Here is a 23,161-nt window from a genome sequence, read left to right on the forward strand (position 1 = left end):
TGAGAGTATTTATTACATTGAATGAAATTACATATTGACATTGATGTTCAAATGTATACAAACAAATTTTTTTATAAGAAAAAAAAACAAAATGGCGGCGCTACAGCTGCTCAAACTTGGCTCCTTCAATTTGCGCTGTGGAATGCCCAGCCCCTTGTAGTCAACTGAAATCAACCAATCAAAAGTTTTTCATTAAAATAAGTTATTTCGCTTGTATGTACCTATTTTTAACGAAAAAAAAAAATGAAAATTTGAACACAAAAAGAAAAAAATTACACTTTTTTTTATAAACAAATTGTTAAAAACAATATTTTTAGTAATAATTATTACTAAAAATATTGTTTTTAACAATTTAATTTTTTTCTTTTTGTGTTCAAATTTTCATTTTTTTTTTCGTTAAAAATAGGTACATACAAAGCGAAATAACTTATTTTAATGAAAAACTTTTGATTGGTTGATTTCAGTTGACTACAAGGGGCTGGGCATTCCACAGCGCAAATTGAAGGAGCCAAGTTTGAGCAGCTGTAGCGCCGCCATTTTGTTTTTTTTTCTTATAAAAAAATTTGTGTGTATACATTTGAACATCAATGTCAATATGTAATTTCATTCAATGTAATAAATACTCTCAGTTTTTTGTAAAAAATTATTGAAAAACCTGTTGTCTGGAGGGTCTTCCCCCCTTAAGGTAGATTGGCTCAAAGTTAAAAGAAAAGTCTTGTACGGTTATGCAATATTCGCAATAATTAACGAGAAATAAATTAAAGAAAATCGGCCAATGCGCGTGGCGGTGAAGGCGGTCTCACTGTAACATGATGGCGGCGCGCGGCGAAACGGTGATTGGGGAGGGGAGGAGCGATGAGTGTGTAGACGCGCGGCGAAGGCTTTTCCCCTCTCCAATCACTGCTTTAATTTATAAGTTTTTATTGCGCAAAAACAACAATTTTTCAAAAATATTATTGACGACTGACAGACGATTTCTGCGAGGGACATAAATTTGTTGCCCTGAACTAAAGAGACGCTCCACTGGTGCTGACGATGGTAATGATGTGTTATATTTAAAGAACATCTTTTTTACATTCGGATAAGAATGAAGAGAATCCAATTCTTTTGATTTTGATTCCAAATATGATAGTGCTTGAATATTACTATTAATATCTGGCTGTGCCAAACTAGAAAATCCCTTTTTTTTATCTATATCGCGAAAAAAATCTTTATCTCCGCTACTACTAGAAGTCGATTTATTTTCAAAAACAGTTATATTTTGAGAATACAAGTTATCAATTTCTTTCAAGAAAAGTTCTTTGCATGTCTCCATATACTGTTCTGGTACCCAATTTAATTTAAATCTTGGCAAACAGATAGCAGATAAGATGAATTGCTTACTTTCAAAGGATTGAAAATTATAAATTTTCTTAAATCGTTTTTCTAATGCAAGTACCATTCCAGCTACCAGTGGTTTACAATATGATAAATGCGTGAATTTCATGAGCTTTTCTTTTAATACAATAACTATAGGTGCTACCAAACCTAAAAAAGCCATTTTTTTCTTCTTGTAATATATCAAGGCTTGCTGCTAAAGGAGACATAATTGTAATAAATTCTTCTAAGAATTTAATTTCATTTGGTCTCAACTTTTGGATCTTTAATTTTTCAAAAAGGATGTTAAGTTTTATTTTATAAGCAAGAATTTTTTTAATAGAATCATATTGAGAATTTCAACGCGTAATAATAGGTATTGGAAATTTACAATTGCATTCTTTAAAATAAATATCAGATACTACTGTACTGCGACTAAGTATATTCCAAAAAGTACTTAATTTCGCAAAAGTTGAGCGATATATTTTTTTTAAGGAGGTGTTATTATATAGCGTCATCTAAAATTTTTTTACAATCTGTCGTAGCAATAAGATTTAAGGCTCCGGAGTAGTCACCGCGGCCATCTTGAAATCGTGACGTCATAAGCGAGAAAGGACACCCATATTTATAATGCGACTGACATCTAAATAAAAACATATTTGAATGAAATAAGACTACCAATCTCTTCAGCACACCTGTAAAAATGGACGGATACTAATCCTTTCCTTTCACAATTTATAAATAGCCGTAAATTGAGTCCGAAATGAAGCCTTGAAAATGCGAAAAAACACGCGATTTGACAGCTGTCGAAAGGAGAGGAAAATGTTACTTTCTAAAGTTTATTCCTTATACAGCTTAGTATCCGTCCATTTTTATAAGTTTCCTTAATACATTGCACACCACAACACTAGCACAAAGCAAATAATTATGAAATGGGACGCAACGTAAATTGGGCTGTCATTACTCGCTTACGAGGCCATTTTTCACGCCTTATAGTTCACCGATTTATAGCAGTGAGGCGCTGCATGAGAATTTTGACATGTGGGTAACGTGTGGGTAATATGTCGATACCATGTAGGTAACGTAGAAATATTTCTACATAATGAGGCCCTTGCACAATGCCAAGCAAGAGAAATAGGAATAGGGAAGAATATAGGAAAGAGAGAGAGGAAAGATATTATTTATTATAATGAAAATAATTAATATTAAAATCTATGACTTCATAAATCTGAGATATTTTATTAATATTATTATTTTATGTATTATTATAATAAAACTTTTATATGTATATATATTTTTTAATATTTTTTAATATTTTAATAAGTATAATTAAAAATAAAAACAGGCCCAGAACCAGGACGAGAGTCTGAGTGACCCATCCTCCCAACGCGTCCTCGTCCTCTCCATCCTCCTCTTCCTCCTCTCCATCCTCCTCTTCCTCCTCTCCATCTTCCACCTCTCCATCCTCCTCTCCAGTCTCCTGTACTATCTCCTCTCCAGTTTCCTCTCCATCCTCCTCTCCAGTCTCCTCTACTGTCTCCTCTCCATCCTCCTCTTTTCACTCTTGTTGAGTAATAACTATACGTACACAGAAAACGTAGCAATTAAAAAATTAAATTAAATTTACAAAATAGAAATAATTTTAAAACTTTTTGTATATATTTAAAATTTAACATACTTTTTATTTCTTTCCTTTAATTTTGTTCCTCCTCTTTTCTTCTTCTTTTCCTTCTCTTTTCTTTCATTTTCTTTATCTTCGTCTTCATTAGTCGTCTCTTCTTCTATACTCATCTCATTTTCTTCCTCGTCCTTTCTTCTTTCATCTTTTCTTCCACGCTCTTTTTCCAATCTCCTAATTCAATCATGTCGTTTATTAAATGTTTTATTTACAGGACTTTAATTTAAAGAATACTCTAACAAAAAAAAGAAAATAATCTAAAAAGAAAACAATACATGTTACACACACACACACACACGCACGCACACGCACACGCACGCACACACACACACACACACACACACATATATATAATAACACACAAACCTTTTTTTTCTTATTTCTTGTTCCTTCTCTTCCTTCTTTTTTCTCTCTCTTCTCTCTTCCTCTTTCTTTCTCTCCAGTTCATTCCTTCTTCTATCTTCCTCATCTTTCTTCATCCTTCTCTCATCTTTCATCCTCTCGCCTTCTTTTCTCATCATTTCTTTTTTCTGTCGGCTGGATCTATTTATATAATAAATAAAATTAGTATATAAATATTACGTCACTGCTTCACGTTATTTTTTATTACAGTATATACTCTGAAAGATTTTCTATTATAATATTGAAAGAATTATAATTATTATCCCAGCAAACAGAATATTACAGCAATATTGCGGCAATATTATAACATTGCAACAATGTCGTGGCAATATTACAACATTGCAGCAATGTTGCTGCAATATTCTGTGTTTGCTGGGATATAATTATTTATTATATTTATTATTCTACTATTTACGTATATATTGCATACTCACATGTTGTTTGCACCGCAGTAAAGCATCGACTGGTTTACACCAGTGATGCCAGAATGCCCACGCGCACATACACACACACATACTCGCCGCTTCTCGCCGCCTTCTTCGCTAGTTGTTTGTTTTCGTCGCGCGCGATATCTTATTACATCTTTGTGCGCTAAGTACTTTAACAATCGAGCGATCTAATAGACAGCTCAAGTTTTCGTTACTTTCATAATATTATTAATATTATGGAAACGCGTGAAATTAGTGAGAAAATGTGCGACGAAGATAATGAACGAATTTATGGAAGGAGGTGCAATACAAAAAAGTACCGATTATCATGCAAGCGGCTAAGCAGACGAAAATCGTCAATAAATAAAAGGTAACATTATTTTATTAATAGAAAAGAAAATAGAAAAATTACCGTGCACACTGTTCGTCATATAACCAAAGTAATGAAAGCCAGTGTACATCAATCACGGTAATTAATCTTGGTATCACGGATTTTGATGAACTTTTTTTATAATGTAGTACTGTCAGTACCGTAACTAGGGCGGTACCATCAGTACCCCCGCACCGGGCGCAAACTTTAGGTAGAAATGAGCAGTCATTATAATAAAATAAAAAAATAAATAATAAATGTATTTATTTACATCAAATAAATGTTCCTTTTTAGTTGAAAAGTTTGTTTTTTATTATAAATATTTGGCAAGAGAGACGTAAACTGTTAAACTCGCACCGGGCGCAATAAATAAATGTTCTCAAAAACGGTTGAGCGTTTCATCTTTTTGCTACACTGCAGTACTCCTATACTAAAGTACTATACTATAAAAAAAGCTCATTAAATTTATATATATATATATATATATATATATATATATATATATATACACAGGGTGTCCCATTTTAAAGGACCCACTCAAATATCTCAGAAACACTGCGTTAAATCGAAAAATGTTTCAAACAAAAGTTGTGTGGCTTCAAGGGGGCCATAAGATGGTACCATTGGTTTGACCTTGAAGAGTCATTTGAAGGTCACGTGAAGGTCACTTCAATTTTTTTAAACGGAACACCCTATATATTTTTGCACATTCTTGTAGCTTATCTCGAGAACTTTCCAAAACACTATAATTAAGTACCTTTTCGTTAAGTACTTTTTGAGTTATGAGGCTTGAAATAATTTCTTAATTTTACATAAACCGTAAAATATCTTGTAAAATATTCATTTTTCGATTATCTTACCTTAATACTTTTACGTACAAAATAATGAGAGGAATCGATTGGTGTAAAGAAAACACATAATTGTTTCGAAAAAAAAAATGTAATTGTTAATTGCAAATTACATTTTTTTTTCGAAACAATTATGTGTTTTCTTTACACCAATCGATTCCTCTCATTATTTTGTACGTAAAAGTATTAAGGTAAGATAATCGAAAAATGAATATTTTACAAGATATTTTATGGTTTATGTAAAATTAAGAAATTATTTCAAGCCTCATAACTCAAAAAGTACTTAACGAAAAGGTACTTAATTATAGTGTTTTGGAAAGCTCTCGAGATAAGCTACAAGAATGTGCAAAAATATATAGGGTGTTCCGTTTAAAAAAATTGAAGTGACCTTCACGTGACCTTCAAATGACTCTTCAAGGTCAAACCAATGGTACCATCTTATGGCCCCCTTGAAGCCACACAACTTTTGTTTGAAACATTTTTCGATTTAACGCCGTGTTTCTGAGATATTTGAGTGGGTCCTTTAAAATGGGACACCCTGTATAACATAACGAAAAAAAGTTTTTTGCGGTAAACACCTAATAATTATATCGCAACATTATATTATGATATAAATTATTATATTGCAATTTAATTATTATAAAAAACCATATGCAAACGTTTTATTGATTTGAGACATTCGCGCATTATTCTCATCAATTCATCTCATTAATTTATAGGAGAAAAGAAAAATTGAAAAAAATATATATATTGAATAAAGGAATTAATGTATTAAATAAAGAAATAATGCAAGTAGATCAAAATAAGCATACTTTTCAGGATGATGTAATTATGCATGATAATTTAGCTGCAATGGATATCGAAATAAATATAGATGAGGAAAGATTGACACAAGAGTACAATGACACATTAGATAGTGATGAGCTAACTTTTCACGATGATAGAATTATGCATGGCAAATTAGCTGCAATGGGTCTCGAAATAGATACAGACAAGGAAATAACGACACATACATTAAGTGATAATGAATTGGGAAAAATATTAGAGGACAGTGAGACTGAAGAAAGTGACACTTTAATAACAGATAACAATATAGAAGCATACCGCCTAGAAAGTAACAGTATGCCAGGAAAATGTATCGTAGATTTTGTCTATCTTTTTGAACAGTTACATGAAAAATTTGATAACCATAGTCGCGGAATAGAATGTAGTTTTCGTGACTTAATATTTATTGGTGCCCGAGCGTATGGACTAAAAAATAAATTCTTTTTCAAATGCCGAATGTGCAATTTTGAAAGCTTCGTCTGGAGTGAGCCGCCCCCTGACAAAAGTCTACATGTAAATATAGGGGCAGTGGCTGGCGCAATACTAACTGGTACAGGATATACACAGTTACAAGAAAGTTGCGCTGCTATGAATATTAAGTGCATGACAAAAAAAACTTATGAAAAGGCCCATGAAACTGCTGCTGAAGCATTTGCAAAAATTGCAGAAGAAAGCATGAATGCTGCTGCGAATGAAGAACGTGATTTGGCATTACAACGCAATGAAATAATAAATGGAATACCACATATAGCAGTAAAAGGTGACGGAAGCTGGATGAAAAGATCATACAGAACAGGACGGTATGATTCTTTATCAGGTGTAGGCACAATAATTGGTGCACGAACAGGCAAAGTACTGCACATGTCTGTAAAAAATAAATATTGTGCAGTTTGTGTTACAGCAGAGAAGCTTAAAAAAGAACCTGTAAATCATAAATATTATAAAAATTGGGGTAGAGATTGTAGTTCAACAAGCATGGAAGCAGAAGCGATTGTAGAAGGATTTAAGAGAAGCATAGAAAAGCGCGGACTAATTTATTCCACATTTATAGCAGACGGAGATAGCAGTGTATATAAAAAAATAATACAAGCAAATCCATATCCTAATGTTTTTATAGAAAAAATAGAATGTCGAAATCATTTATTGCGCAACTTGGCATCAAAAATAAAGGAAATAGCAAAGACAAAAGGACGTTTTGGCAAATTAAGAAATGTAATTGGTAATCGGATACTTCGAATTAGAACAGCTGTAACGAAAGCTGTAGAATATCGTTTGGAGGAGGAGAGTACAATGCAAGAAAAAATTAAAGCTCTCAAAATAGACGTGGATAATATAATAAATCACGTTTTTGGCGAACATAATGGATGTGCAAGAATAGGATATTTCTGCGATAGATCGCAAAAAGAAAACGAAGAAAATTATATCCAGAATTAAAAAGATGTGGACTATATGAAAAGCTTCAAAATGCATTAAAATATATAAGTTGGAATGCCAAAAGTTTATTACAAAATAAAGACAGTAATAGAGTAGAAACTTTTAACTCTGTAATAGCAAAATGTACTGGTGGAAAAAGAGTTAATTATGGTCTAAGAGGATCGTATGAAACGCGTTGTAATGCTGCAGCAGTCACATTTAACACTGGCAAGCCTATAAGTCATTTAAGTAATGTTCTGGGAACAAAACCAGGGGAAATAGCAGTGCATTTAGAAGATAAGAAAAAAACAAGTGCACATGACATGAGAAAACGATCAACACCGCAACGTTACGTAAAACGTGCAATATGTGACAAAGATTATGGGCCGCAGGCTGATAAACCTGATGCAACATCAGCCGAAATTGAATTAAGAAAAGCGCAACACATGCATATGCTACGAGATTGGCAATTAAAGCGAGTAGCAATAGAAGAAGAAACTAAAGAACAAGCAGCAAGCGGCATTTGGCGATATTATCGCACAAAAATAATAACCGCTTCTCACTTTGGACATATATGTAAAATGAGAAAAAGTACTTCTTGCGTGTCAAGAGTTAAATCAATAATATATCCACAACAATTAGATGTGGAATCAGTGGAACACGGGACAAAATACAAGGATATTGCACGCAAAAGTATCGAAAGTGCACTGAATATTAACATTAAACGTTGCGGATTATTTATAGATAAAGAAATACCATTTTTAGGCGCTTCGCCAGATGGATTAATAGGAGATAATGGAATTGTAGAAATAAAATGTCCTTTTGCAGCACGATTTTTAACACCAGAAGATGCGATTGCAGCAAATATGTCGAATCTGCAATCGTTATATAAGAATGGAACAGATAAAGAAATGAAACGCAGTCACGTTTACTATTATCAAATACAAGGACAATTACATATTACACAACGAGAATACTGCATCTTCGCATTATGGACACCATTTGGATTAAAAATGGAACAAATTAAACGTGATGATATTTTCTGGTCAGAAAATATGGTTAATAAACTGGTGCAATTTTATGAAGACTGTGTTTTACCAGAATTACTTGATCCAAGACTGGAAAGAAATATGGCAATTCGTGACCCAGATTATATAATTGAAGCAAAAAGACAAAAAATGATGGAAAAAGAAAAGATGAAGAAATAGATTTACGTGGAAATATTGAAAAAAAGACAGATACACACATAAGCTTGCATTAGAAAAAGGAATAAATATATGACAATGCATTCTGCGCTGGGCGCAGTGATTACTGTCAAAATAATGCATTCTGCGCTGGGCGCAGTGATTACTGTCAAAATAATGCATTCTGCGCTGGGCGCAGTGATTACTGTCAAAATAATGCATTCTGCGCTGGGCGCAGTGATTACTGTCAAAATAATGCATTCTGCGCTAGACGCAGTGATTACCGTCAAAATAATGCATTCTGCGCTGAGCGCAGTGAGTATTAATATCAAAATGCATTCTGCGCTGGGCGCAGTTAACCATAGACAAATGAAATGTATGTGCAATTCCGCTTATCTACTTGCATTCTGCGTTGAGCGCAGTGAAAATCTAAAATGAAAAAATATATAATGAATCGTGCTAATTACCCATATATACATATGGGTGCATTTATATCTTGCCGTTAGAGTTGAAATTATCAATTCTCTAATGGGTAGATATGATTGCAATCCGTATGTACAGTAGGATGTCTACTATCCAGTAGGATTCGGTTTCCGTCTCTCCAATTTTTTTCGTTTTTTTCAATTATATTTTTTATGTAATTTTACCATGAAATATTTATTTCTCTAAAAACAAATTAATTTGTTTTTAGATAAATAAACATTTGTGGTAAGATGTTGTAAAATTGTCGAAAATACTACAATTTTCGTATTATATGTCATCTTACTATAAAAAATACAATTTTTTCATTGCGCATTTTTTGGAAGTAATTTTTATGAGATTTTTATGATTAAAATGACACCAAACACAATATGAATCGGATAATTTTAATTACATAAATAATTAATATTTTGATTATTGATTAATTAAAAATCATCCGATTTATGTCGTGTTTGATGTCATTGTAATCAGAAAATTCTCATTAATCCATTAAAATTATTTTCAAACCGATAAAATGCGAAATAAAAGTTTCAATTTTTATTTTCTAAAATGTTTATATTATAGATAAGATAAGATCTTCGCGAGACTGGTGAGTCGTCGAAAGAGAGGGAGAGACCAAGTAAGGAGTAAGCGAGATGAACAACATGAAAGAGTTACGAAGTCTCGTTCGCGAGCCTTCCTTTATCTCCAGTCTTTCGTATCATATTTCATCTTTCCGCAGAAAATACAATTTTTACATTTCGCATTTTATTGATCCGAAAATAATTGTAATGGAGTAATGAGATTTTTACGATTAAAATGACACCAAACACGACATAAATCGGATTATTTTTAATTACATAAATAATAAAAATATTCATGTAATTAAAAATTATCCGATTTATATTGTGTTTGGTATCATTTTAATCACAAAAGTCTCATTAAAATTATTTTCCAACTTGCGATAAAATGCGCAATAAAAAAATTGATTTTTTATAACAAGATGACATATAATACGAAAATTGTAGTATTATATAAGATATATAATTCTTATTAATTACATATATATATTATATTATTATATATATAATATAAGATATATAATATTATATTTATTATAAGCTTCGATGCTCGAAAATATAAGTTTTCCTTGGTTTAAAATTTTTAATGTTAATTTATTTACTAACTATATATTACCATCATTATCTCTGTCATTAGGTGCTTTCCATTTACATTAAAACTCAGATAAATATCACTTCTGTTTTTCTTCAACATTCATGTTAAAGAAAGACAAAAGTGAGATTTATCTGAGTTTTGATATAAATGGAAAGCACCTATTATTATAAAAGAACTGTATGTAACGATTTACCATATGATCACTGGTAAGTCGTTGCATATAGTTCTTATTCCTACCGCATTCTCTTATGTCGCCACCGTCAACTCAGAGTTTCACGGTAAGTACTCCGGAGCCTTAATGTATGGGAACAATATGTTAATTGTTGGGATAATATGATTTCATTTCCCAGTTCATCCGTAAAATGATCATTCTCATGTGTAGTATCAGTATTTATAAGAATATTTCTGTATTCAGTAACTTCAAAGTCTAAATCTGATTTACAATATCTATATTGTCAAAAGTATTTTTATTTGAGTTTATTATAAATTGATTTTGATCAGAGTTCTCAAGTTTCGTAACACCAAAGCATCTGAATGATTTGCCAAAATTTGTTGCATTGTCAGTTATTATATGAGTAACTTTAGATACATCTAAATTAAATTCTATCATTATATTATGCATAATCTCAAAGCAATATTTTTATATGTGTGATGATAAAGTATTCTTTTACAAGTTAACATATAAGATTGTTTCTCAAACGTATCTAGGATAAAGTGAACCGTCATACCTAAATAACTTTTGTTACGACATGACCAAATATCAGTTGTTAAACAAATATAGGTTTGCTTTTCCAATAACTCTTTTAGTTTAAGCGTTTTCATTTGGTAGGAATTATTAATCTCAGTACATAAAGCACGCCTCCTAGGCAAAAATTTTTCCGGTTCATTGGTAGATAATAATCCATAAATTAAATTTCGAAATGATGCTTTTTCTACAGTATTTAGAGGACGCATTTCTTCGATTAAGTTAAAATTAAATCATAGACTTGCCAGGATAAAAGTAATGTATTTTCTTATTTATAAAATATTGATATTAAAATAATTTCTTTTTAAATATGTTAACATATTTATTTGTTTCATTGTAATGGATGATTTATTTTGCATCATTGGTACAATATTTCGTTGTTTATTATCAGTATTAATCTTTTTTCCGTTTTCCAACCTTTTTAATTTAATTTTTTCAATTAATTGTAGATGTAATCTCTAAAAGAAAAAAATAAAATATAAAATATTTTTATTAAATATTATATAAAAGAAACATATTATAAAAAAATTTTCTTTTGATTTAAGGTAGATATATCTAAAATAGATAATGTAAAAATAAAAAGAAAAAATGCAAAAACGTAGTTATATAAAACACATAAGTATATAACTCACATTATAATAACTAACAAAGTTTCCTGTAGAAGTTCGTGACTCACTTATAGTTTTAGGACAGTTTTGACATTGTGCTATTATTTTCTGATCTGTAGAGTTTGCTGTTATTTTGAAATACTCTCCTCTTAATATAAATGGTAAATTAAACGAGATTGCGGGAAAATCTTCATTTATATTAATGTCGATATTCTCATCGATTTCCATAGAACTAGAGGCTGAGGTTAGAATTGCTTCTGTTTGCTGCATGTCCTGAGCTTTAAAAAGAGCAATCGTTTATTTCAACATTAAAATGTTAACTATATTAATCTCGATTAAATTCGTGAATTTATATGAACAGGAGAATATAATGATATACACTATTTTAAGAACAAATTATAAAATGTTATTAAAAAAGAATATAGAAAAATACTAAAAAAATATATATTTACCTTGTGACTCTGTACATATTTTTCCATTATTTCTTACTACATTCAACTACGCAGTTGTTGAATTTAATTTTAATAAATACACTTTATTCTATGCTGAGAGGTGAGCGCCGGTGTGAAGTTAGCACCTCATATTCAAAAATCGAAAGATTTATTAAGAGTTCTATTTGCACCCCAAAGTCGATAAAACAGCCTGGGGTTCGATTCTTGAATTCACATTCGCAAGAAAAACGTATGTACGCAATTGCAATATCTTACACATTTGCAGCAATAGAGACTAAATTTTTTTGAATGTTATCTTAGATAATTTATAAAGATAACACTTTTCTCATCTAAGATGCAGATGAAGATAATATATATTTTTATTATCTATATAAAGATAAGATGACGCCAAAACTTCATCTGGATGATCATCTATATAATTCTATCTAGATAAGAACAAACACTAATGATAGTATTTGAAATGGTCAATGCATGTAGCTACTTGGCAGTTACCGCTGATAAATTGTTTCTCTTTTCTTTTTTTTTGTGATAAATAAATTACATAACGCTTTTGAGCTTTCCTCGATAAAGTTGTTTCAATCTGAATTGGAAAATGTTAACCAGTAAATCTTGATGGTAATGATGGACATGGTGTAACTTTTTCGTTTTTTAACTTCGTTTTTTTTGTGGTATTTTTATTTTTTTAATATATTTTTCAATGGTTTCTTCTATTACCTTTTATTTAAAGACATTGAACGCTCTATCTTTAATAGTTATAGTTACTTTATACTATATTATACTACTTTATTCGGTACAAATAACTCTAAACTATTCACGCCAACTCATAATGTCATGTAAGAAAACAATGCGCTTTGGTAAAAATGACCAAAACAATTGCGCGTATATATACGCTCCGGAGATAGTGACCAGGAAAAATGCGCGTATATATATATATATACGCTAATGATGCAAATGGGTTAATAATCTCTAAAAATTTCATGACATTTCGTTCACTAAAAGCAAAGATACGACGCATTTAAGTCACAGTAGTCTGTATACATCAGTCAAAAAATGAATAAAGAACAAAGAATCAATATTAAGTTCTGTGTTAAAAACGGTAAAAGTGCTATGGAAACACTCCAAATGCTTAAAATCGCTTATGGAGGTAATTCTTTATCACAAACACAAGTTTTTGAGTGACATCGACCTTCAGAGAAGGCAAAGAGGATGATGATAAACGTTCAGGCCGATCAATTGAAACAATGACCAAAGAAAATGTCGAAAAAGTGCGTGATTTCGTGAAAATTTCGAAAAAATCTTCAGTGAGATTCATAAAAATAGCCAATACCCAAGACAATAATTCGCCCTAAATATCGAGAATCAGGCAGATTGTTGCACGATAATGCACCTTCTCATCGTTCGTCACTGATTTTTTGACCAAAAATCAAATTTTTTTGCTTCAACATCCCCCGTATTTACCCGATTTGACTCCCTGCGACTATTTTCTATTCCCTAAGCTACATTTGGCGATGAAAAGAAACCATTTTGCATCAATTAAAGACATTCAACAGTCAACGACGAGCAATCTCAACGCCATTCCAATCAACGACATAAAAAAGTCAAAAAATTAAAAAGAAAATGGCATAAGATCCAACGCGCGGTAGTTGGAGAAGCAACAATACTTCTTTCTTTCTTCAATATTAGTTTATTAAAAAATACATTATAATAACAAAAAGCGAACGTTTCGGATCATCTCTTGATCTTTCTTCAGCGCAATGTTAACAATATATATTACAGATAGTGACGCGTTACATTAAACGAATTTGTTCTCGACGCGTGGGTGACGCTAAATTGCATCCCGCGAAGGTCTAGTAAGCGCTCTGCTCCCAACAGTCAATTAAATATACTATAGTTATGCTATGCAACATCACAGCAGATCTAACAAATCGAGAGTAAAAATAATAAAATAAATACCGAAAGATATTACACGTGAATGAGCTTTTTTTGCTTAAATTAATAGTTGGAAGCATGACTCATCAGATTCCGCGCTTTTTACAATTAATAATATAGTATGCCGCTGTGCGCCTCAGGTCGATTCGAGATTCGATGACAAACTGTATAAATCACATCCGACGAAATACGTCACAACCTTCGGTTATAACACTAATCACAGACTGGAATTCGGTCATGATTTTAATTGGGAAGAATCTGAGATTTTGGACAGGGAGTCCTCGTTGGGCAAAAGGCTTGTCTCTGAAATGCTGTTTATCAAGCGCCAAAAAAATAGCTTGAACTTGCAGAGTGATACAGAGGGTTTGCATCATATATTTGCGACGATAATCGATAATTTATCGAAAATATGAGGCGTTCGTTCACGCGTCGGTATGTTTGTTATCGTTGAGTCAACTGCGCATGTCCTTGGTTGAGTCCATGTTTATGTCCTGACAACCGAGGACATATTTATACAGTTCGCCATCGAATCTCGAATCGACATGAGGCGCACAGCGGCATATTATATTATTAATTGTAAAAAGCGCGGAATCTGGTGAGCCATGCTTCCAACTATTAATTTAAGCAAAAAAAGCTCATTCACGTGTAATATCTTTCGGTATTTATTTTATTATTTTTACTCGATTTGTTAGATCTGCTGTGACGTCGCATAGTATAACTATAGTATATTTAATTGACTGTTGGAAGCAGAGCGTTTACTAGACCTCCGCGGGATGCAATTTAGCGTCACCTACGCGTCGAGAACAAATTCGTTTAATGTAACGCGTCACTATCTGTAATATATATTGTTAACATCGCGCTGAAGAAGGATCAAAAGATGATTCGAAATGTTCGTTTTTTGTTATTATAATGTTTTTTAATAAACTAATATTGAAAAAAGAAAGAAGTGTTGTTGCTTCTCTGCGCTCCAACTACCGCGCGTTGGCTCTTGTGGCATTTTCTTTTTAATTTTTTGATTACTTGAGCCAAATCTCTAATTATTAAATAAAAAAATCATTTGATGCACTTGAACGTGCAAATCATTGTATTTCTGCTGAGGGAAAATATTTTGAATAAATAAAATGATTTTTGTCAAGATTTCTTAACTATTTTTGTTTTCTTTAAAGCCATTCCGGTTATTTTTAAGACAGAGGGTGTATAGTATATAAAAAAATAATAAGTTCATCAAATTTTGTTAATCGTATAAAAGGATATTAAACCTATTAAAAATTTTTTACATTATAATATATTACATTAAAAAATTAATCAGCAATTAATATTTCTAATTTTATTTTTAAAAAGTTTATACTACAACATTTTTTATTATATAAAAGATATTTATGGTAGAAGAATAATTTTAGCATTCTCATGCATATATTATCGAAATTATGCTTAATATTTAATAGAATTTTTCTTTATCCGAACTTAAACCAATGCTTCAATTTAAGCTTAATTTACATAAGATAAAAATATTTCTTACCTTTACATGGACAAAAACCTTTGCAGGCAATGTGGACGGAAGTATGGTGAATGCAATTATGATATTCGAGACGACATGGTGAACTATATGTACGATTGTCGTTTCCGCACAGAAACGTAGGTTTTATCACGGGACATTCTTGACATCTGTAATACAAGAAAAATACTAACGCTTTAAATACCTGACGGTACACATATGTAGTGTACATATACAGTATACACACACATCCTAGAGATTGATTCAAAATAAAAGTCTATTATACTTATTCATATTTTCGTAATCATACTATATTGATATAGGCATGATATAGCGTTTCAGCAAGATTGGACATGACTATTTTATACATCTAGATCGCATTCGTACATTTTTCAAAACAGTCATGTCAGTTTTGAAACTGACTGATTCTGTAATTATAACAAATCTATCAGAAATCTTGATATACCGAACCGATAAATTAGATTCAAAAACCTGAACGCTTTATAAAAGCGTATTTATACTTGTTCGTATTTATCAGTATTGTAAAATAAGATGAATGTTGATATCAACTTATACTTCACGAGTCACTTTTCTTTTACACTTTTCTTTTATATTACAGAATGCAATCCCAAGTGTGCATCCTTATGCATGTTTTGAATTATTTGATACTCTGAAGAGAAATATAATTCACAAAATCATTTTAATATCAATATTTATTTAAAATAATTCTCATAGTCTAGTGGAGTAATTATATTGGTTGATTACTTAATGTAATATAAAAAAATAATGTAATAATTTATATTACATTAAATTATTTCTTTCTTAAAGGACGATGGGCAAAATAACCGGATTTTCGGTCATGACGATGGAACCTTTTTTATGTATATTTTCTTACAGTTTTTGATGTGCTAAATCATTATCAAATGTTAATTTTATTATGATATGATAGAAAGTTGCAAAAATCGCATTCAAAATAGCAGAGTAATTATTTACTTTAGGGTAGCAACTTCTGATATCTTTGACCTTGACATATATGTTATAAAGGTCACGCTTTTGAATAATCTTCAGAAGATTTTAGCTCGTTGTTTAAAAAAAATTAAGAACCAAAAAGTTTCATAAATCACACGTAATTTTTGGACATTATATATATAGTTTAGGATTTTCTTGCATATGTATAGGTTAGGATTGTCTTGCAAAATACATGCATGGACACAGTGAATTTCGTCCCCCTTCCATGGTGGAGCTTCATTTCGGAAAGATACCTAATAACTCAACCCAACCCGTGTCTGAAGTATGTTACATACCTTGCTTCGAATAGAAAATTATAAACTCATGTGGAACTATACAATGATAGACCTCACCAATGACTTTGACCATATATTGTCAAGGTCACTACTTCGAATAATCCTCAAAAAATTTTAGCCGTTATTTATTGTTCGTTATTTATTAACTCTTTCGGTACGGAGCATCTGAATACAGAAGCGCTGTGTATGGCCGGAGCAAAAGTAGAAATAACGTAGTGTTACGTCCAAGCCCGAGGAAGGATGGGCCGAAGGAAGGACGTAACACTTGTATCCCGAGAACAGGTGCCTTAAGGGCAGATGTCTCGAGTCGAGCGAGCCTGCGGGAAAGCCAAAGATAGGTCAACGACCGCAAGGGTCAATCTTACGCTATTTATGTCCGAATGGCCGCTCGACGGTCCCCTTTTTGGTAAAGGAACTTCATCCTTTTTACCCGGGACGGGACCAAGTGCGATTCAGGAGCGTGGGTGATGAGAGGGATCGATTGAGTTGAACGCGGAAGAATAAATTTAAATGAATTTATTGTATATTATAAAGAAAGGTTATATAAAAATTTTAATCATAATTCGATACGGTCTAGTACATGATTCTGTAACAATATTAAGTGACAACAACACATACAAAACACATACAAAAAAGAATAAATTTTTTAAATAAGCGTGACCACAACAAGAACGTTGACGTAAATCTTATACATTTCAACAGGACATCTTTTATTTCATTACCATACGTTAAAGATATGAGTCATGACTTGTGCCTTTTATTGCGAGGCAGTGGCTTTAACGTCGTCTATAAAATAACAAAAAAACTAAATACCTTAATAAAACGTGGCAAGGATATTTTACATAATAACGATAAAACAAATATTGTATATAAATTAAATTGCAAAAATTGTAATGTGTCATATATTGGGCAAACAAAAAGGCATTTACGTACTCGAGTGAAAGAGCATTCTAATAATATAAAATTGCATGAAACGAATCATTCCGTTATAAGTAAACATAAATTAGAATCAGGACACGAATTTGACTGGACGAAACCTAATATATTACACAATGAGAAATACGTACGAAAGAGAGAAATTGCTGAGATGTTTTATATTAAAAAATTCAATAATTCAATCAACCTACAGGACACGGATAGGTTAAACAACATCTACGACAAAATAATAAAGGTCGTGTAGTTTATTATTTTTTGATTTAACATAGTTCAGTTTTTGACGAAGTCTCACACTGACATAACGTTCTATCTCTCTTTCAAATGTGGCAAAACGTTAATGATCTTGTAACTGTGATATGTGAAGTTTACAAAATTAAGATTTACATTGTTATACTCTTTTATCTGAACTGTATGTACTCAAATTGTTCACAGTCAATTCATGTCTATTGCTGTTTTTATTCAAATCATTAAAAATCTAATTATCAATTTCATTATTCCAGTGTATACTTGAAAAGGACCACAACCATATGGTTGAAACGTCGTAATTTTTAATAAATAAACAAGAATTTTGGCTAGTTTTGGTCGATTATATATATTTTTTAATGATCCTTTGAATATTAAGTGAGTATGTGTGTGTGTGTGAGTGTATGTGTATGCGTGTGTGTGTATGCGAGACAAAGAGGATCTAATCAAATTCAGGAGGATACCTTTCCCGTAAGTATTCTATAGGAAAGGCGATGGGCTTATCGATAAAAGGGGTGAAACAGGGGATGGAAATATCGGGAGGAGCGGTGCTGAGAAAAGCCTTAAGGCTAGGAATGTGTATGGGACTAGGTCCCAAGGTGAAATAACCTAGCAGAATGGAATCTGTGTATTCTGGGTAGGTTAAGGAGAGAATTGTTGCGACAGTTCGATCGGTAAGATCGATTGAGGAGAAAATAGGGGGAGGAAGAGCGGGAGGAGAGAAGAGATGAGAATCTGGAGCTGCTTCGTGGGGTGGAGAAGGAAAGGGCGACAATGGCGGAAAATAAGGCGGATGGTCGGGTTCCGTGTCGTACACGGGAGAGTAACTAGGAGCAAGAGTTCCAGGAGACAGATACGGGTAATTGGGAGGAGAAGTTTGAGGGGACAGATACGAGGAGTCTCGCGTATCTTCTTGGATGTTACCCAAGACGATTCGGGTGATAGGAAGATTCGTGTTTAATTTGTTTAAATCTAATGTAAAAGAAGGGTCAGCCACAGCCCGAGCTAGTAGTCTGCGCGTTCGGCGATTGCGACGGTATCGGAGTCGCTTTGCCTTGGCTTTAGTGGATTTCCTCGAAGCGGGTTCCACTACGGAAGTGATTGTAATAAGTAAAAAGAAGAGAGCGGAGGGGATTCGTAAACAAAAGAAAAGACTTACTGTTTGCTTTAGAGAACGCGATTGCGGTTAGCGCTGGCTGGTGGTGGTTGTTGCTGGCCTCTTGGCGTCGAGAATGACAGGATACTTGCACTGTTATTTAGTTGCGAACACGCACTGACTCGATAGGGTTACTGACTGTTTTTGTTAATACTATTAATCCCGAGATTTTCGAGAATAGTGACTTAGTAATGCAAAGAATGCTGAAATACTGAATGAATAGCCGATTAACTGAATAACTGATTAATAATAATGTAGACTTAAGAATGAAGAATGCTTAAGAATGCTGATTTGTTTGAAGTTCGCGCTTATATATCGTTTTTGGATTATCCTCTCCTAGAGTGAGGAGCTAGGGAAGTTAACGAATAGAAACTCTCATTAGATTTCCACCGTCTCTTCCCTGCCCCCTCTTATGAGCGTTTAGAACAAATGTAACAAATCAGAATTTTATTACATTCGTTCGCGAATAGGAGAGCATCTTCCAAAACGGGGAGACCTAGGATTCTCAGTATCGGAGGTGGTAGTAATTTATGTCTTGCAGAATGCGTCTGCTAAAGACAAGGGATGACTTTTACTACCCCCTTGAAATTAATTATGGGTACGTGTGGCGCGTCGCGACATCCGGTCACTCGCGTTTTCATGAATAGTTTCTTTTATTTTCTATAGCTTCTTTAGATTTTATGAGTTTTCAAGTGATCGGAAAATATCAAATTCGGCTGACTGGCTGGCGCCTTGACTGTGACCGGATGCTACTCTTTATGATTTTATAGCCCGTTAATATCTGGCTGTCGTTTTTGGAGCACTTGCTGAAAATCCTATTCCAATTTAACTGACATTAATTTTTTGGAAGTCATGCACGTGTGCGCCAGTTATGGGAAAGAAAAGAATCGTGAAGTCCCTTGGACGTAACAGTAGCACTGTGGTTGGCCACTTTTCATAGTGGTTGCGGAAAATAAGTGTACTTATTAAAATGTCTTCTGTTCAAAATGATTACATGATTTATTTATAAACATAAACATAAATAGTAAATTCACAGACAATATAAACATAAACAATAAATTCGCAGATAACATAAATATAAGCATAAGTATTAAATTCGCAGATAACATAAACATAGTAAATTCACAAAAAAGAGACATAACATTTGATAATTTTAATGGGTAATTATGCACTTTACGGACGCCTCACCACGTTGATTCATACATTCACGTATGATTAGTGAAACGCGTGGGTGGAGCTCCGCCTTCTTTTATATTCTACTCCGAAAAAAATTTCTTGTACAATACGCGAAAGTACGATACTAATTATATAACGCAAATTAAGTTTTAGTTGTAAATCAGAAATAGGTTCGGGTTAGATTATATCTTTCAGAAGTGAAGCCCTCCGTAGAGGGTTGGAACCCACTGTATCCATACATGTATTTTGCAAGATGAAGCAAAATTCACTATCTGCGAGGATCAAAGTGAAATATGCATGGACGCAGTAGGTTTCGCCCTACTTCCGAAAGATATAATTTACACAACACCTATTTCTGATCTTTCAACCAGGTTTGTTTTAAATCAGAAGTAGATTTGGGTTAGGTTATATCTTTCAGAAGTGGAGTTCCCCCGTAGGAGGGACCGAATTGAAACCGACTGTATCAATGCATGTACTTTGCAAGACGAAGCGAAGTTTCGCACTGAAGGCAGGGAGCAATATGGAGTAGATCTCATTTTACATAAAAAGTTAAAAATCTATGCAGGACTATTGAATTTATTTTATAAATAACTTTGTAATAAATAATAAGGGACGACTAAAACTTTTTGCAAGTTAATCAGAGACATGTCCTTAACAACATATGTCAAGGTCATCGAAATTGGTGAGGTCGTCGCTAGTATGTAGTTTTACCCGAGAAGATAATACAAGTAAGTATGAAATTTCAAAATTGCATATCTCAGGAACGAAGAGAGACCGCCGCAAAATTCAAACTATATATTACTTAGGAATAAACTCTTTACAATATATGTCAAAGTAAAAATTTTGCGAGCTATGTAATCTAAAGTAAACATTTACTGAAGCTGCTTCAGATTTCAATAATTTTCACATATGTTGTTAAGGTCAACATTCTGTAATATCTATGAGTAATATTAGAAAGGTTTTAGCCACGCTCGTTACTTATTAATAAGTTATTAACAAAAATACTATAATAAACAATATGTAATTTTCGGACATATAATATATATTAGGAGTATAACTAAGTTCCCGCCGCTCACAATTAAATGGCTCCAGCTGCAAATGTAGTGAAGTTAAGCATTTGTCAATAAATTTGAGTGCGCAAAGATTCATTTCTTGTGAGAGATATTTTTTGAATTGATTTAAAATTAAATGTGATAAGTTGTTTTTTCGACATGTACTTCTTCACTACTTTGATTTAAATAAAGTTGCAGCTGAAGCTCATCCATTGATTTCTAAAACAGTCACGGCTGACCACTACCAACAACAATTATAACGATTGAATGATGAATTGATGCGAAAAAGTCAGTGATCGATGTAAAGTGATTCTTTTGCATGACAACGCGCGACCTCATGTTGCAAGAATTGTAAAAAAAACAATTGAAGCTCGAATGCGAAGTTCTCCTGCACCAGCCTCTATTCTTCGGACTTGGCCCCATTAGATTATTATCTTTTCCGATCAATACAACACGCGCTCGCCGATACACACTTCTCCAATTACGAAGAAGTCCAAAAATGCATCGATCAATGGATTACTTCAAAAAACAAGTTCTATCGTCGCGGAATCCAACTTTTGCAAAAAAAATGGGAAAGAGAAAACATGGATAGACATGAATAGAAAACAATGGATTATATTTTGATTAATATATTAATTCATTTCCTTATTGAAATAAATACATTTTTCAAGTAAAAAAAACGACGGGAACTTAATTATATGTATACCTAATATATATATATATATATATATATATATATATATATATATATATATATACAGGGTGACCCATTTTAACTTAGGCAGCCAAATAACTCGAAAAATAAGCAAGATAGAGAAAAATGTTTTAGACAAAAGTTGTATGGTTTCGAGGGGGCCATAAGATGGTATCATTGGTTTGACCTTGAAGAGTCATTTGAAGGTCACGTGAAGGTCACTTCAATTTTTTTAAATGGAACATCCTATATATTTTTGTACATTCTTGTAGCTCATCTCGAGAGCTTTCCAAAACACTATAATTAAGTACATTTTCGTTAAGTACTTTTTGAGTTATGAGGCTTGAAATAATTTCTTAATTTTACATAAACCGTAAAATATCTTGTAAAATATTCATTTTTCGATTACCTTACCTTAATAGTTTTATGTACAAAATAATGAGAGGAATCAATTGGTGTAAAGAAAACACATAGTTGTTTCGAAGAAAAAATATGTAATTTGCAATTAACAATTCCATATTTTTTCTTAAAAACAACTATGTGTTTTCTTTACACCAATTGATTCCTCTCATTATTTTGTACATAAAAGTATTAAGGTAAGATAATCGAAAAATGAATATTTTACAAGATATTTTACGGTTTATGTAAAATTAAGAAATTATTTCAAGCATCATAACTCAAAAAGTACTTAACGGAAAGGTACTTAATTATAGTGTTTTGGAAAGCTCTCGAGATAAGTTACAAGAATATGCAATGACAAATAGTAGGTTCCATTTAAGAAATTGAAGGTGACCTTCATGTGACCTTTAAATAACTCTTCAAGGTCAAACCAATGATACCATCTTATGGCCCCCTCGAAACCATAAAACTTTTGTCTGAAACATTTTTCTCTAAAATGCTTTGTTTCCGAAATAATTGCGTGCGTTAATTAAAATGGCTCACCCTGTATATATATACAGTATATATATATACAGTATATATATATATATATATATATATATACAGGGTGATTCTAAATAACTTTATGCTTTTGCAAAAACATAATCTTGACCGAATTCTAAGACGATTTTTCCTTTGGCAAAATTTCATCCGAAGCTTAGTTTTTGAATTATTAAAGGAAGTAGTTAACGTGTGACAGGTCGAATACAAGAGGCAGGCAAGGGTGGCGCGATTCACCGTCAGACGCGGGTGCTTACGCGGGGCGCCTGCTGCGATCAGCTGGTCGCTATACA

General features: G+C 32.5%; 1 protein-coding gene, 1 long non-coding RNA gene and 1 pseudogene across 5 annotated transcripts in view; 1 reads left to right on the forward strand and 2 right to left on the reverse strand.

Annotated features, from left to right (window-relative positions):
- The window catches only part of Cow (Proteoglycan Cow), a 319,843-nt gene that overhangs the window by 171,887 nt on the left and 124,795 nt on the right, over positions 1 to 23,161 (reverse strand). For all 4 annotated transcript variants that reach the window (XM_083088339.1, XM_083088338.1, XM_083088337.1 and 1 more), the window contains exon 5: positions 15,393 to 15,538. In XM_083088339.1, coding sequence (XP_082944465.1) covers positions 15,393 to 15,538 — 146 coding nt within the window. The remainder of the gene's footprint in view (positions 1 to 15,392; positions 15,539 to 23,161) is intronic.
- On the reverse strand, positions 1,809 to 4,069 carry LOC145965067 (uncharacterized). The gene is made up of 3 exons (XR_014436598.1): positions 3,401 to 4,069; positions 3,035 to 3,208; positions 1,809 to 2,934 (listed from the first exon to the last, which is right to left on the reverse strand). It is a non-coding gene; the product is annotated as an uncharacterized LOC145965067 (long non-coding RNA).
- Positions 6,211 to 8,531, forward strand: LOC145965066 (uncharacterized; annotated as a pseudogene).

The sequence above is a fragment of the Camponotus vicinus genome, unplaced genomic scaffold, assembly GCF_025532165.1.
Source record: "Camponotus vicinus isolate PSW18456_S1 unplaced genomic scaffold, iyCamVici1.0 SCAF_14, whole genome shotgun sequence".
Classification (NCBI taxonomy): Eukaryota; Metazoa; Arthropoda; class Insecta; order Hymenoptera; family Formicidae; genus Camponotus; species Camponotus vicinus.